Source organism: Anomalospiza imberbis, chromosome 18, assembly GCF_031753505.1.
Source record: "Anomalospiza imberbis isolate Cuckoo-Finch-1a 21T00152 chromosome 18, ASM3175350v1, whole genome shotgun sequence".
NCBI lineage: Eukaryota > Metazoa > Chordata > Aves > Passeriformes > Viduidae > Anomalospiza > Anomalospiza imberbis.
Window position 1 is genome coordinate 9060671 of NC_089698.1, and position 13457 is coordinate 9074127.

At 42.3% G+C, this 13457-nt stretch overlaps 1 protein-coding gene across 9 annotated transcripts in view; it reads left to right on the forward strand.

Moving 5' to 3' along the window:
- The window catches only part of MED13L (mediator complex subunit 13L), a 170909-nt gene that overhangs the window by 114048 nt on the left and 43404 nt on the right, over positions 1-13457 (forward strand). For all 9 annotated transcript variants that reach the window (XM_068208888.1, XM_068208892.1, XM_068208890.1 and 6 more), the window contains 3 exons: positions 8936-9081; positions 10208-10402; positions 10808-10999. In XM_068208888.1, the coding sequence (XP_068064989.1) occupies positions 8936-9081; positions 10208-10402; positions 10808-10999 (533 nt within the window). The remainder of the gene's footprint in view (positions 1-8935; positions 9082-10207; positions 10403-10807; positions 11000-13457) is intronic.

Below are 13457 nucleotides of genomic sequence, written 5' to 3' on the forward strand. Positions count from 1 at the left end.
GAGATCAAAGCCATTTCAAGCCAAAACAGACTATCAGATACATTAAATTTCCAGCTTTCAGAGCTAATTGTGATATAAATCAAGACAGAATTTAGGTAATTTTTGATAATTTGTTACAGATAAATTTCTGTGGTATTCCATGTTGATGCTCTTCTTAAATGTGCAGTTTTGAATCCAGTAGAGCACAGAGCAAATATTGGTGACAAACTCAGCTGTGGCTTTGAGTGAATCTGTGCAACAAGGACATATTAAAGTAAGGAATTGTCTAAAGCAATTACTAAGGGATCACTGATGACTTGTGGCTTTACTCCTAGAGCAACATTAATTTATGAAAATGAAGCTCCTAATGTAAATGGGGTTTGATACTCCCCCATACCTGAGTGTTAAATACTCTTTTTGTTTCTCTGCTGAACATGATTTCATCACTGACTTTACACACATCTCCTGCAATTCAGGTCTGAGACTGAAAACTGGGCTGACTTAATTTGGAGAAAGTTAACTGCCCACCAATGGCCAGTGTACAACACAAATCTCAATAGAAAGAATAACATTTTTACCCCTTTATGAGGGGCAGAGGGAAGCCTTTTTCTAAAACTTCAGCTCTGTTTGGATCTGTGACCCACAGACAAATCATTTTGACTGTGCCAGTCAACCATCCAGCTGGAGTTGTGAGTCACAGTAACTGATAGCTGTGTTATCTGAGATAAAACTGACACGGAAAGCTTCAATTTAAGGGAACCCAGCATTTAAACTTTGCGGGGCTGAGCTGTTAAGGAAAGGTCAGTTTATGCCTTAGGCTGAAAGAAAAGGCAGTAGTTGGTTGGCGAACCTCCATCAGTGCTCTTCAAGCTCGTGCTGGAGTTTGGGGTTATTAATATTCAAAAGGATTTTTTTCAGTCCTGATCTCCAGAGCACAACTGCTCATGACAGTTCTGAGGTCTGGATGGTATTTAGGAAATGCTGAGACTAACAGCACAAAAAGAGGGCTTTTTGGGAGATTCCACATATAACTGACATGTAACTTATTCATGTGCCATGAATAACTTATGGAGCACATTGAATATATGAGCTTATCTGCCTGCATTCTTGTTTGAAAGGGTATCAGATCTTTCATGGAAATGAATTTTCCAAAGGACCTATTTCAGACCCTGTGTGGAAACACAGTGCTTCAGACAGAGAGAGAGATGGCAGGAGGGTGATAACAGCAGGGATTTTAGAAGCTTTATATGCAATTTTTCCTGATGTGTTGGTATTTTTGAATATGCTAAAGCAAGAAATATTGCATCCATTCTGACAATCTTCTAGTTAATTATAATCCATTTTGTAGTTTTCACCAGCTGGTACTATTCTTTTTAGAATACCTGGTAATGCTGGTACAGATATAAGCAAGTTCCTGATTCCTATGGAAATATATCTTAAAAAGCTCAGAATTTCCAGTGAAAAATATGAGTTTGTTTTGGCATTAACCTGAAAATAACTTTAATAACCTACATGGGTTTTTTTTTTTTTTGGTATGCATTTATATAGTATTTTAAAGTCTATATCCTGTAGTATAGTAGAAATATGGTCACAGCAACTTCTGTGTTTTCTAAATAGGGCAGGATCCAGTATCTCATCACAATAAATTTTAATTCATAATGAATATAATAAACTTGCAGAATCACTTTTTGGTACTGACATCTTAAATAATTCAAAGTAGTTGTAGTTCTAAATCAGCACTGCTCTGCAGTGTGGCACAAATGTAACAAATAATGGACTCAGTAATCCTCAGTGCCTTGAGCTACATGGTGTGGTACAGTCCTGACTGCATTGCTCACCATCCCTCTGCCAAGGGAGGAATATTCACTGGGATTTCACTGCAGGAAATTTATTTCAGTGATCCAGGAGACCAAATACTGAACACTGCTTCAATACAGTGTAAAAATATGCTTATTTCTATGTGTAGTTTCCAGGGCAAGCATGGGATGGCTGTTGCTGCAGAACCTGTTCCTCCCTGCAGGAGCTGTGGGGCAAAGCTCTGCTTCCCTAAGGTGCAAACTCCTCAGCAGGAGCACTGTCACTGTGGTATTTACTCACAGCCAAACTGTTCTGCTGTTCTGCATCTCCAAAAAGCCCAAACCTGGAGCTCTCCCAGCCTGAGACATGGGGATAAGCCAGGGCAGGAAACAGGAGCAGTTTGTCCTGTGCTCCCATTGAAGGTTACGGAGCTGGACGTGACCTTGCCTCCAGCACAGACTTGATGTGGGCCTTGTTCCAAGTGATACTGCAGTGGAATTACTGCTCAGAATGGGCTGATGGGATATGCAGCATTTCCCCTGGACTCGTGCAGGTACTGCTGTTCTTACCCTGTCACACTGCAGATGATGGATCCATTGGAGGAATAACCCCCTGTGTCCCCCAGGCTGGCAGCCCATCCTGTAAATCCTATAAATGTGCATACATTTTACACAGGGGAGGGTGGCAGGTTGCTGGAGATGGGATCAGGGAGAGAATCCTGTTAGGGAGGTGTGTGTTGGCCTTGGCAAGGGCTTTGCTGGTGACAACTGAGCCAGTGTTGAGACAATAAGTCTGTAACACAGCAAGTGTTTAGATAATGTTATCTAAATGCTTGCTGCATTCTGAAACTGTTATCTTAGTGCTTTACTTCACTACTGGAAAAACATTAAAGGCAATTCATATGTATACAAAGTTTCTGTCTGTGCATCTCATACATTTTTTTTAAAATCCATCTGAATATGTGAGACAACAAATGGACTTGTAGATACCTTTATTAAAGATCTGGTAGGTCTGGCAACTGATACTCTGTTCCCTGCTCTTCTTTTTATTTCTTTGAGTTGGGGAAGGGAAAGAGATAACAAAATCAAGGGGCAAGGAGTCATTGCCAAAGCAATATGATTTAATCTGCAGCTTGGCCTCCTGTATTCTTACTCAGTGCCATACAAAAGCCAGTGACTTTGGGCAGTGATATACAACCAGACATCAGTTTCCCTCGTTCATGAGCCAGCAGTGTGTTCACCTGAAGAAAAGTTGTTTCAGGTGCTGTGATACAGTGAAATAATTGCCCAGCTGGTTTCAGCTGGGTGTTCATTAGCCCTGGGACAAGCTCCAGCTGCTGGGCAGTGTCAGCCCTCAGCCCTGTTCTGGCTCCAGCACACAGAGAATGCTGGGTCCAGTCAGGCAGGGAGTCCTCGCTTCCCAGGGATTGATGTGTGGAGTGACAGAGCCCCAAGCAGGGTCCAGGATGGTGTTTCCCTATTTCAGTGTGGATCTGTGTCTGGGGCCACAGCAGAGAGAACCTGGTTGTGGGGGTCCCATGCCGGTGCAGAAATGGGGGATGGGTGTTTTTGGGAGGCTGTGGTGTCCAGAAAACTCTGGAATTGTCTGGTGCCTGGAAATGCTTTCCTTTTAGCTGTAGTTGTGGTTTTGAATGTGTGATTTCTCCTAAGGGCCCGAAAATGGCCTGGCCTTTGTTGTTTGCTGCTGCAGGTGCTGCTCTGCTCCCTTGGAGTGTGTGAGGAAGCTTTCTCTGCTAACACAGGGGCCTGCAGGGCCCTGGGGCTCCTGCCTGCACCCTGGTGTGTCCTGGAGGATCTGGGTGCTCTGGGAGTGCATCCCTGCCCTCAGCTGAGGCGAGTGCCTGACTGGGCCCTGGCACATTGCAGGCCACTCTGCGCTGGGTCTGCGGCTCTGCCTTCTCTAAAATCACAGCAGGCAGCCTTTCTTCTCCTCCCTTAGTGGGAGCCTGTTCAAGTTCAGGCTTTTCTGGGGATATTTATTTCCAGAATATTTAAGAAGAGGTGATTTACATACTGGACTGTTAATTTACTGTAGTGTTGGGAGTGTTATTGACTGTAGGGGTGTCCAGGTGCTGCCATCTCCTGCCCAAACCCCACTGTGACCTGCTCTTGTCCTGTTGCTTTGGCAACTTTAAAGGAAAGTATTTTATTTTGCTCTCACTCTTCTGTTTCAAATTTGCCTTTTGATGCCCTCTTTTTTGTAATCCACATCAAACAAGTGATCTGACAGTTTTCCTAGTGCCTGTGCCTTGCTGCTGCCTCTTTTCTGACACCAGACTTGATGAAGCTATTTTGGGGTAACTGTGATATGAGGGCTTTCAGATCTCAGTCTTAACTTTGGGGGAGAATTAAAGCAGCCGTACAATTTATTGGTGAGAAAATAGAATTAATCATACACAGTCAGTGGCTTTGTGGACAATTGCTTATTAAGTAAAGGAGAAACAAGAGGTTGTCTGCAGCCTGGCGGGCAGAGTATGGGAGCTCAAGCTCCTCTGTGGAGAAATAATTATTTAAAAAATGCTCAGCCCTGAAATTTTTCTAAAAATAGGATGGATCTGTACAAATATAAGATTCTTAAATTTTCACTGTGTTTTTTCTAAGGAACCTTTGGTGTCAGTCCTGTCATCTGGCTCCAAACTGCACATTCCAGGTGTGTCAGGAGGCTGCAGTGTCAAGCTTAGACACTGTGCACTGCATGGCAGCAAGGGGTTTTCAGGGAATGCTTTCAAGTTCTTAAAATAATAAGGATAAAATTCATACCATAAAACTATTGTTTTAGTATCTCTCTAATAAGAAAAATAATTGGTTGTGTTCAATTAATCTTTTTGTAGCATCTTCTTCCCTAAATCCCAAAGTAATTGTTACTGGCAGTTTGATTTCCACATTTGTGGTATATTTTGAAATCTGTGGGGTGCAGTTTAACTTTCTACAAGATATCCATTAGTATATATATTCCAAACTCTGTTAGGAATTGCAGTATTTTGACATTTTTTTCATGTACAGTTTGAATGCAGAACAGCACAGGTTGTACTGGGTATGTATCCAAACCTCCCAAAAAATGGAAACAACACCTGAATCCATCAGTTGTTCTCCTTTCTCTGCCAATGTTACAGAGTTTAAATGTAGTCAGGTTTTCATAATCCCGATTTGATTTTTTATATGTAAGTAAATGTAATGTAATGTTGTTTTCTTTAAGTCAATTATAGTAACTGATGAATTGGCATTCATAAAGTTTATAGGAAGTCCTAAATATTACATTGCCAAGGTATTCAGCTACATTTTTAGGCATCTCAAAAGTTATTTGAGGTAATTAAGGTCCCAGAGGTAGCACCTGAAAGACAGATAATGTCAGCTGCAGGTGATTAGGTGCCAAAGTGAAGGCTTGATTTTTCTGTGTAATGCAGAAAAAGTACCTGTAATACTTAAAAGGACAGAGATCTTTTGTTACAAAAAGTTATTTGACATGGCTATTTCTTTGAATTTCTGTTAATAGATGCCTTTTATTTAAGCAGTTGTTTTAATTTTAGCACACAAGTCTCAGTGAATGTAGTGGAAATATTGTTGAAGGTGTGTGCCAAAGTGTTCTGCTGGCTGTAGACCAGTGCTCAGCATTTTTCCCACCTCACCCTTTGTGCAGCCAGAGTTGAAAATAACATATTTTCTGTATATGCTCTATACATTCCACTGGGGGAGATGACATCCTAACCAAGGCAGCCGTCAGGCACTGGGAAAGCAAGGAAATGTTTCTGAAAAAGTACCTGTAAAAAGGAGTTCCTTTTTACAGTGTGACCAGAGTACTGGCACAGATTTGCACTCCTTTTGTGGTTTGACACTGGCTGAAGTGCCTGGAAAACTGTTCACTGACTGTCCTCTGCTACAGCTGGGCAGAGGAGGGGAAAAAAACAGGTTCCTGACTTGAGATAAGGACTGGGAGAAAACACTTTAAGGGCTAAACAGGCTCAAATTTAAAGGTATAAAATACATTTATTATTAACAGAGTCAGAGGAGTCAAACTGTTACTCTGTCTGCCCTTTGTTCCTGATGTAATTAGTTAGTGTGTGCAAAGTGAATGTATAGCACAGCTGTGCAAAATTAGCAACATTTGTATTATTGTACTTGTTCTGAGCTGGCAGCTCGAGGTATTCCAACAGACTGAGGAGTAGGGAGATCATTTGGAAGCCATTTCATGTGCTTTCCTGGTGGTTTCTGATGGTTTTATCATCTGATCAGAAAAGAGTACAGAAATGCGACTGATTAAAAACCTGCAGAGATAGTGGAGTGGCTTCTCAAAAGCCTGTCAGCTTCAGTTTTTGAACTGTGTTGAAATAAATGTAAATAAAACAAAACATCAGTCTAAACATGGTGTTGAATGTTTTTAGGAACCCTGGTCTGATCTGCATTTTGTGTTCAGTTTTTTGTTGGTGCAAAGACAAGTGGATCTTTTAGGAAAACTGAGTATTGGTAATGTTGGAAGACTCTGGTGAGGACCTGAACAATTTGTGTGCTTTGAAACTTGGTGTGATGTGAACAGGTTGAATGTACAGGGAGCTCAGTGGTGGATCAGGTGAAGCCTTTTGCTAGGGCTGTGTGAAGGGCTGACTGCTTGGAGCTGGGTGAGGTTTCTCCACTTGGATTTTATTCCAAGATCTGGCTCACATTGGTAGCCAGAGTAATTTCTTTGGGCTGATATTTCAGAAATGGTGTGAGCTGCGCTGCGTGCAGGAATGCCAGGAGGCTGGGAGCACATGCCAGAGCGGGACGCAGCCCAGCAGTGTGTGCTCAAATCAAATTCTTACCTGTTACTAAAGGAAACTTTCACCTGGGGAAGGAAGGTGGAGTACTCAGGAAGTCCTGAGGCCTTGATTTTTTTTGGTCTTGAAAGCTGAGCAGTGACTGGCACCAGAGGGAGCTGCACTTGCGTGTCAGTGCCTCTCCTCTGGCAAAGCTGGTGGGAGTCAGGGAGGGCAGCAGGACGCAGGTTCTGGCTGGAGCTGCTGGGCAGAGGGGCTTGTGCCAGCAGCTCCACCAGCTCTGGTCTGAAGGAAAGCACTGCTGGACTGAGTGAGCTTTGTTGTACTCTTCCTAGAGCTGGCCATGGTTTAATTTGGATCCAGTGCTAGAAATGATCCATCTTTCACTGATGAAGTCCTTATTGCTGGGCGTGAGCAGTAACATTCATTACTGTTATTCCTTAATCTGGCATTCAGGGAGGAGAAATGGGCTGATACTGTATTTGTACACCTCTTCCCCCCATAATTAGTTGTCTGTACTCTTAGTCTGAAGCTATCTAATTCTGTGATCTCAATTACTAATTCTGCTGTTAGATGATTCTCAGTTGAAAGTTAGTGGCATGCATTGCCTGCCCTCCAAACCCAAACGAATCTTTTGACGTTCAAGCTCTGATTTGGTGTATTCCTTATCCTCACAGTGTTTATGGGTAGCTGTGAGTGTTGCATAAGATTCCACATGATTTGTTCATATCAGAGCACTTTGCAAGACACTTGAGAGGGTCCCTCGATGGTCCCAATTTTTTCCCTTCAGTTTAATAGCAGCCAAGCAAGACCCAGTTAAATCCTGTAGGAAGCTTGCAGAATCCAGAGTGTTTCTGTGTGTATCCTAAAGACAAAAGCTGAAAAAACCAGCTTTGCTCTCTGCTTTGGAAATGGTGACCTGCTGCACGTGAACTCTCTGCAGACATCATCCCCACTTGATCTTACACCTGATTTCTCTTGAGGTTTTTATTTATTAAAACCTTCTGTATATTAAAGGCGTTCATACTGTGTAAGGAGACTAATGGGCTTTGATTAAATGATTGGACTTTGCTGTAACTTTGTATTTCTTGTATGTGCAGAAATTCACTGCTCAGGAGGTTTTATTACATTAATTGATTTGCTTCTCTTCTTGGGGCAGGATAGAAATACCTGGAGGCTGACCCATTTTGTCCCATGTCCTGTTCCTTCCCTCCCCCCCATGTAACTTAACGATCCATTAACCACTTCATCGCTGAGGATAGTGAAATTTCTTTCCTTTGTGAAAATTGAAACATAATGAAACCTTTTATTTAGTGGAATTGTTGTTACAAAGTGCTTCAGAATCCTGGATGGCGGACCAGGAAGTGTGGCTGTTGCCTGTTGTTTCAGTAACCTTTTCTCTCCAGATTTTTCTCAGCTGAACTTTTTCTTCTGGTCTCTTTTGTGGTAGGATTTGATGCTCACAGAAGAGTAACTTGGGCTACAGGATGACAAGTTACTTTGCTCAGTGTGTGGAATCATTCAGAGATATAGTGAGATTAGAGCAGCGCCCAGTTTTAAACCATCAGTGCCTTTGTTTAAAAACAACTGGCAGCAGTAGCAGAGCAGTTGGTTAACTTAAACGCTGAAGTGAAATGGGTGTAATTGCCTCTGGTTTTTCTTCTTGGTTCAGGTAGTGAGAGCTGTGTGTAAAACACAGGTCCCGTTAGGGCTGGCCTTGTGCCAAAGCCAACACCCATAAAACTGTGCACAGCTCTTGAATTGGACAGAAAAATCTCTGCACACTTACTGCAGCTCTGTACATTTTTAGTTGATTAAAATGAGGATTAAAAACATGAAATGTGCTTTGTTTTCTTTTTTTCTTGTGACTTTGTAGCAAGGAATATTTAAGCAAATGCTTTGCTGTGATGTGAGTCACTCTATAGGTAGAATGAAGTTGAAAACATTTTCAGTACAGTTCATTTCAAGTTAAATTTGGTCAGCAGTGGCAAATCCATGGTTCACCTTAGGTTATTGACAATTTTCTGTAATATTCACGTGCTTTTATATTTTTAAATCAAGATTATCATTGGATGTTATGCAAACATCTTTCCTATTCCTTTGTTGTTAGTTGGACCTCATTGTGGGGTGAACTTTGAAGAATTTCTAAAGACCCATAATTTTATTGCTTGAATTCAGGTTAAAATCCCATTTATTTGTAACGAAACAATTAGGAAAACACATCGATGAGACAGCTGCCAACATTGTCACTTATTTGTCTGGTGACAGATCCCTCTGTCATATGATTACCGGCCCGGCAGTGAGCCTCACAACCGGACAGGAGGGCATGTGCTTGGCCTCTGAGCTCCGAATGGATAAATGTTTCCTTTTGTCTCCTCTCTCCTGCAGCGAGCACTTGTCGTGTGCCTTCACGTTCTTCCTGCACGGGGAGAGCAACGTGTGCACGAGCGTGGAGATCGCCCAGCACCAGCCCATCTACCTGATCACCGAGGAGCACATCCAGATGGCACAGTCCTCCCCCTCGCCCTTCCAAGGTACCGAGCTTCCCGGGACACCGGCCGGGGGGATGCTCCTCCTGAACTTATCTGTTCACGGGTTGCTAACCTTACATGCCAAACAAATCGATCCTTTCGGTCTAAAAAGAGTTCCTATTTAAGAAAGTCAGCGCAAACATGTGGTTTTCTGACGTGGTCTCTGTGAATCCTGTGTGGATGCAAATACTGAGTTTATCTGGTTCAGGACTGCTTTTCATTCATACATCGGCAGCTATTTACTGTTTTATTTTAAAAACAAGGGGTGGGTGGGTGTGAAAATGTAGCAGAAACAGTGAAAAACTTTAAGTATCTCTGACTATTTATTTGCCAGTGTAGGAAATTAAAATTTTACAGAATTAAGTTGATGGCTTAGTAAATTCATAATGCAGTTTTCATGTGATGCTTAAAAAAAAAAATCAAGAATTTTGAGTTATTGCGTTACGCTGTCTTTACTATAGTCTGAAATTATAATTTCAAAGCAATTGAAGCAAGAAATCTTAGTAAAGTTCAACATAGAATAAAAAAAAAACCCAGAGACACACGAAATGATCATTTATAGAGATGTTAATTTATAGAAGCTTTATTGAAAACATTTTGTGTCTACATGTAAAGCTTTGACAGAGGCTCAGGCACTTCAGTCATACATTTTATTTCAGTGACCTGAATTCATGACTCAAATCAAATACAACTAAAAGCAAAAATGAGTCAGAATGGAAATACCTGTTGTTAAGCAAGTCATTTTCCTTATTTGTTGTGACTCTTCTTTATGTATTATCTATCCTTTTTAATGCTGGGAAGTCTCAAATGTTCCTGTCCTCTCTTCTTTCCATGAGTGCTCATCCCTGAATGGTGTTTCACTACACTGGGGTTGCTGGAATTTCATTTGCTGTGAAAATTAGGAACCCAAACTGCCACGGGGTCCTGTGTTAGCTCAGGAGGGCTCAGTGCTCTGTAGGTTTGGATTCATACCTGTGCTGGGTTTTGCAGTGGCTTTTCCTGGACCCTTCAGTTCTCAGGCAGTGGAAGAGTGGCTCAGGCAGAGCTGGAGCAGCCCTGCTGTGGGACTGTTGCTTTTTCTCCTGCAGTGCTGCTGAGTCCTTCGGGGCTGCTGTTTGTTGTGTTGCAGTGCTGGTGAGTCCCTATGGCTTGAACGGGACCCTGACGGGCCAGTCCTACAAGATGTCAGACCCCGCCACTCGGAAGCTGATGGAGGAGTGGCAGTACTTCTACCCCATGGTGCTGAAGAAAAAGGAAGGCATGAAAGAGGAGGAAGAGCTGGGATATGACAATGATTTCCCTGTGGCAGTTGAAGTCATTGTTGGTAAGTTTCAGTATTCTGCCTGAAGGATTATTTTCCTTCCTTCCTTTTTTTGAAAAAAAAAAAAAAAAAAAAAAAGAAAGTCATCTAATTAATCAGAAAGAGCCATTATAATTTTCCTATATTCTCTTGTAGCTCTCTTGACACCAGAACATCTGAGTAGTTCTGTCGCCTCAAGCTTTTGTACTCCCTGTATCCCACATGCCATTATTCGCTGGATTGAGCTACTTGTTTCAGCTCTGTACTGGTTACAGAGGGCTGGATGTGTATTAGCATGGAAATTCCTTAGCTCTTTGTATTTCAGATAATAAGTTTTGTCAAATTGACATTGAAAACAAGTGGAAGTAGCTGTGATTGCTGGATATGATCAGGTGTGTCTAAGACTTGTGGTTTTCCATCTCTCTGCAGGGGGTGTGAGGATGGTGTATCCTTCAGCCTTTGTTCTCATCTCCCAGAGTGACATCCCAGTGTCACAGAGTGCTACCAGTGCTGCAGGCCATATAAATGTGGGACAGCAGGGGCTTGGAAGCGTGAAGGATCCTGTCAGTACCTGTGGGATGCCCCTGACTCCCCCCACCTCTCCAGAGCAGGCTGTTATGGGTAAGCAGTGGGCTGGGGAGATGGGGTCAGGCTCTGGGTTTTGCTTAGCTCCTGGGGAGTGCGTGTGTTAGCAGGGGCAGAGTAAAGGCAAGCAGTGGAGGAGGGTTGGGGGAGGACTTTGTAGGTCTATGGTGAAGGAAAGCCAGTGCTGTGAGCAACCCTTTACACAAAACGGGGTGAATTCACTTCAGCTCCCTTTCCTGTAGGTACATCTGTGTGCAGTGCTGCAAAACAACAAACCTCTCACTACTGGGCAACGTTCTGCTTGAACTTGGAGATTTTTTGAACCTGTAGGGCAGCACTTACTAAATTTCACAGAGCAATAGAAGTGTAAAGACACAAAGGCCCTGTAAGTTTCTGTGAGACTGTGCAGCCAGATGGGGCTAAAGAATCCTTGTTATAGCCTCATTGAGGAGCTCCCAAGCTTGGCCTTTATTGGGATAGTTCTGTCACATCAACAGAGCCAGTCCTGGAATAACAGAGTCATTGAGGTTGGAACAGACCTCTAAGAGCATCAAGTGCAACCTTTGAACCTTGATGCAAAGGCAAAGAAAACATGTCTGGATTCAGTTGTCCATGATTGGAGCCTATAGATGAAGACAATCAAAGTATTTAGTAATTACTGCTAATAAGTCAGAATATGAGATGTAAATTCACTTGGAATGGTATTTTTCAAAGGAACTGAGAGTTAAAATAAGAAAGAAGCCAATTAATAACTAACTGAAGCAAGACAATCACCATTTAAATAACAATCTCTATTCAAGTATTGATGCATATTTTAATGTGCTGTTGTATTTTAAAGATTTTCAGAGCCCTGTTACAGTTGTACAGTATTCCAAGGGGGATTCTATTTTGGAATATTCATAAACTGTCTTGTATATAAAAGTGTTCATGTTGTCCAATCTGGCAGTCACTGCTTCTGTTTGATCTCTGCTATTGTTTGAGGGCAGTATGAATTTGTATCAGAGGGGTGCCTCTCCAGCAAACAACGAAATAATTCTTTTTTATCAAAAAACATATTAAAAGACCTTGAAAACTGGAGAAATGGATTGGAAAAAGCATGTCATGCAGTCCAGAATCACTAATGGGACCCATAAACTGGATTAGTGTGAGGGCATGGGAATAATACTTCAGTTCTGCCCAATACTATTTAAAACTTGGGTTTAGTGCCATGTCCAGTTTGGAGCATGTAAAGATGTGGACTCACTGACTAGAGTCCAAGAAAGTACAGTGAGAGTGATCCTGGATTTTGCAAGCAGGACCTCAGGAAAAGATGGACAGAATTGATGTGGTTTGGTCTAGAGAAGTGGAATTTCAAGGAGAAAAAGAATAGGCTTTTCTCTGCAACCAGTATGTAATGAATCTAAACTGGAGCAAAGCAAAACTATGTTAAACAGGAGGAAAAACTTGCTGTGCGTAAGGATAATGAAATGTTGGAATAAACTGGCTGTTGGGAAGCCACTGAAGTTCCATTGGCAGAGTGGTGATACGTTTTGGGAGGTTTGGTGGGGGCATTTTGTAAGGTTGTTTTTAAGAAACAGATTAGTTACATTTGTTGATCCAGCTTTAAAGCAAGGACTGGACTAGATGATCTCTTCAGTTCTCTTTTAATCCTATTTTCCATGGTTGTGTCTAAAGTATGTAACAAAACAAGTCGTTGCTGGAACTGGAGAGTGGCATTTTTCACCAGTGGAACCAGTCTGGACTGCAGGGGTTGTGTGGTGGCCTCTGGTGAGGGGCTGCTGTGTCCTCCACTCACTGTACCATTACCTGCCATAGGCATCTCTGTGTGTTCCAGGACTGTGCCAGGGATGTTCATGGACAAAAATTAGTGTCAGTGTGTGAGAACAAAGTGGTTTTGCCTGCTGTGCACTTCTATCTCCTGTTATGCTGTATATTGCTGTAATAAAAATATTACATAATTATAGAAAACAATAATTAATGCATTCCAATGTAACTTGAAAGCCCTGGTAGTTCCTTGGTTATCCTCCCGTGCCTCCTGTCCTTCCCTTCCCATCAGACTTAGCCTTGTTTTCCTCCTGCTGTTGACATGTGATGCATCTGTGTCCATGTGATGTTTATCTATACACACATTCCTTCTCCCCTTCTCCAAAGGAGGGCACATTTGCCGATTCTGAAGTTCTGACCTGTTTGTTTTTTGATCATCTGTCAGGTTCCCACTTGTTGGAGAACATTTGAAAGCCAATGAAGTACATGGTTAGTACATGAGGCTTGTGCCTCAGTATGGCCCGGGGTTTCCATGTTTGACTTCACATAAAGATAATCAGGGAAGGTCTAACTGGAGAAAGAAATACATAACATGAAGAGTGAAAGAAGATGTAGGGTTAGGCAGCTTGTGCACCGTTTCAGTTGTTGAGTTTTGCAAGTCACCTGGTGGCAAGCGGCAGGATTCCCTGTTAGCTGCAGTGATGTGCAGCACTGAGTCCCTTCAGCACTT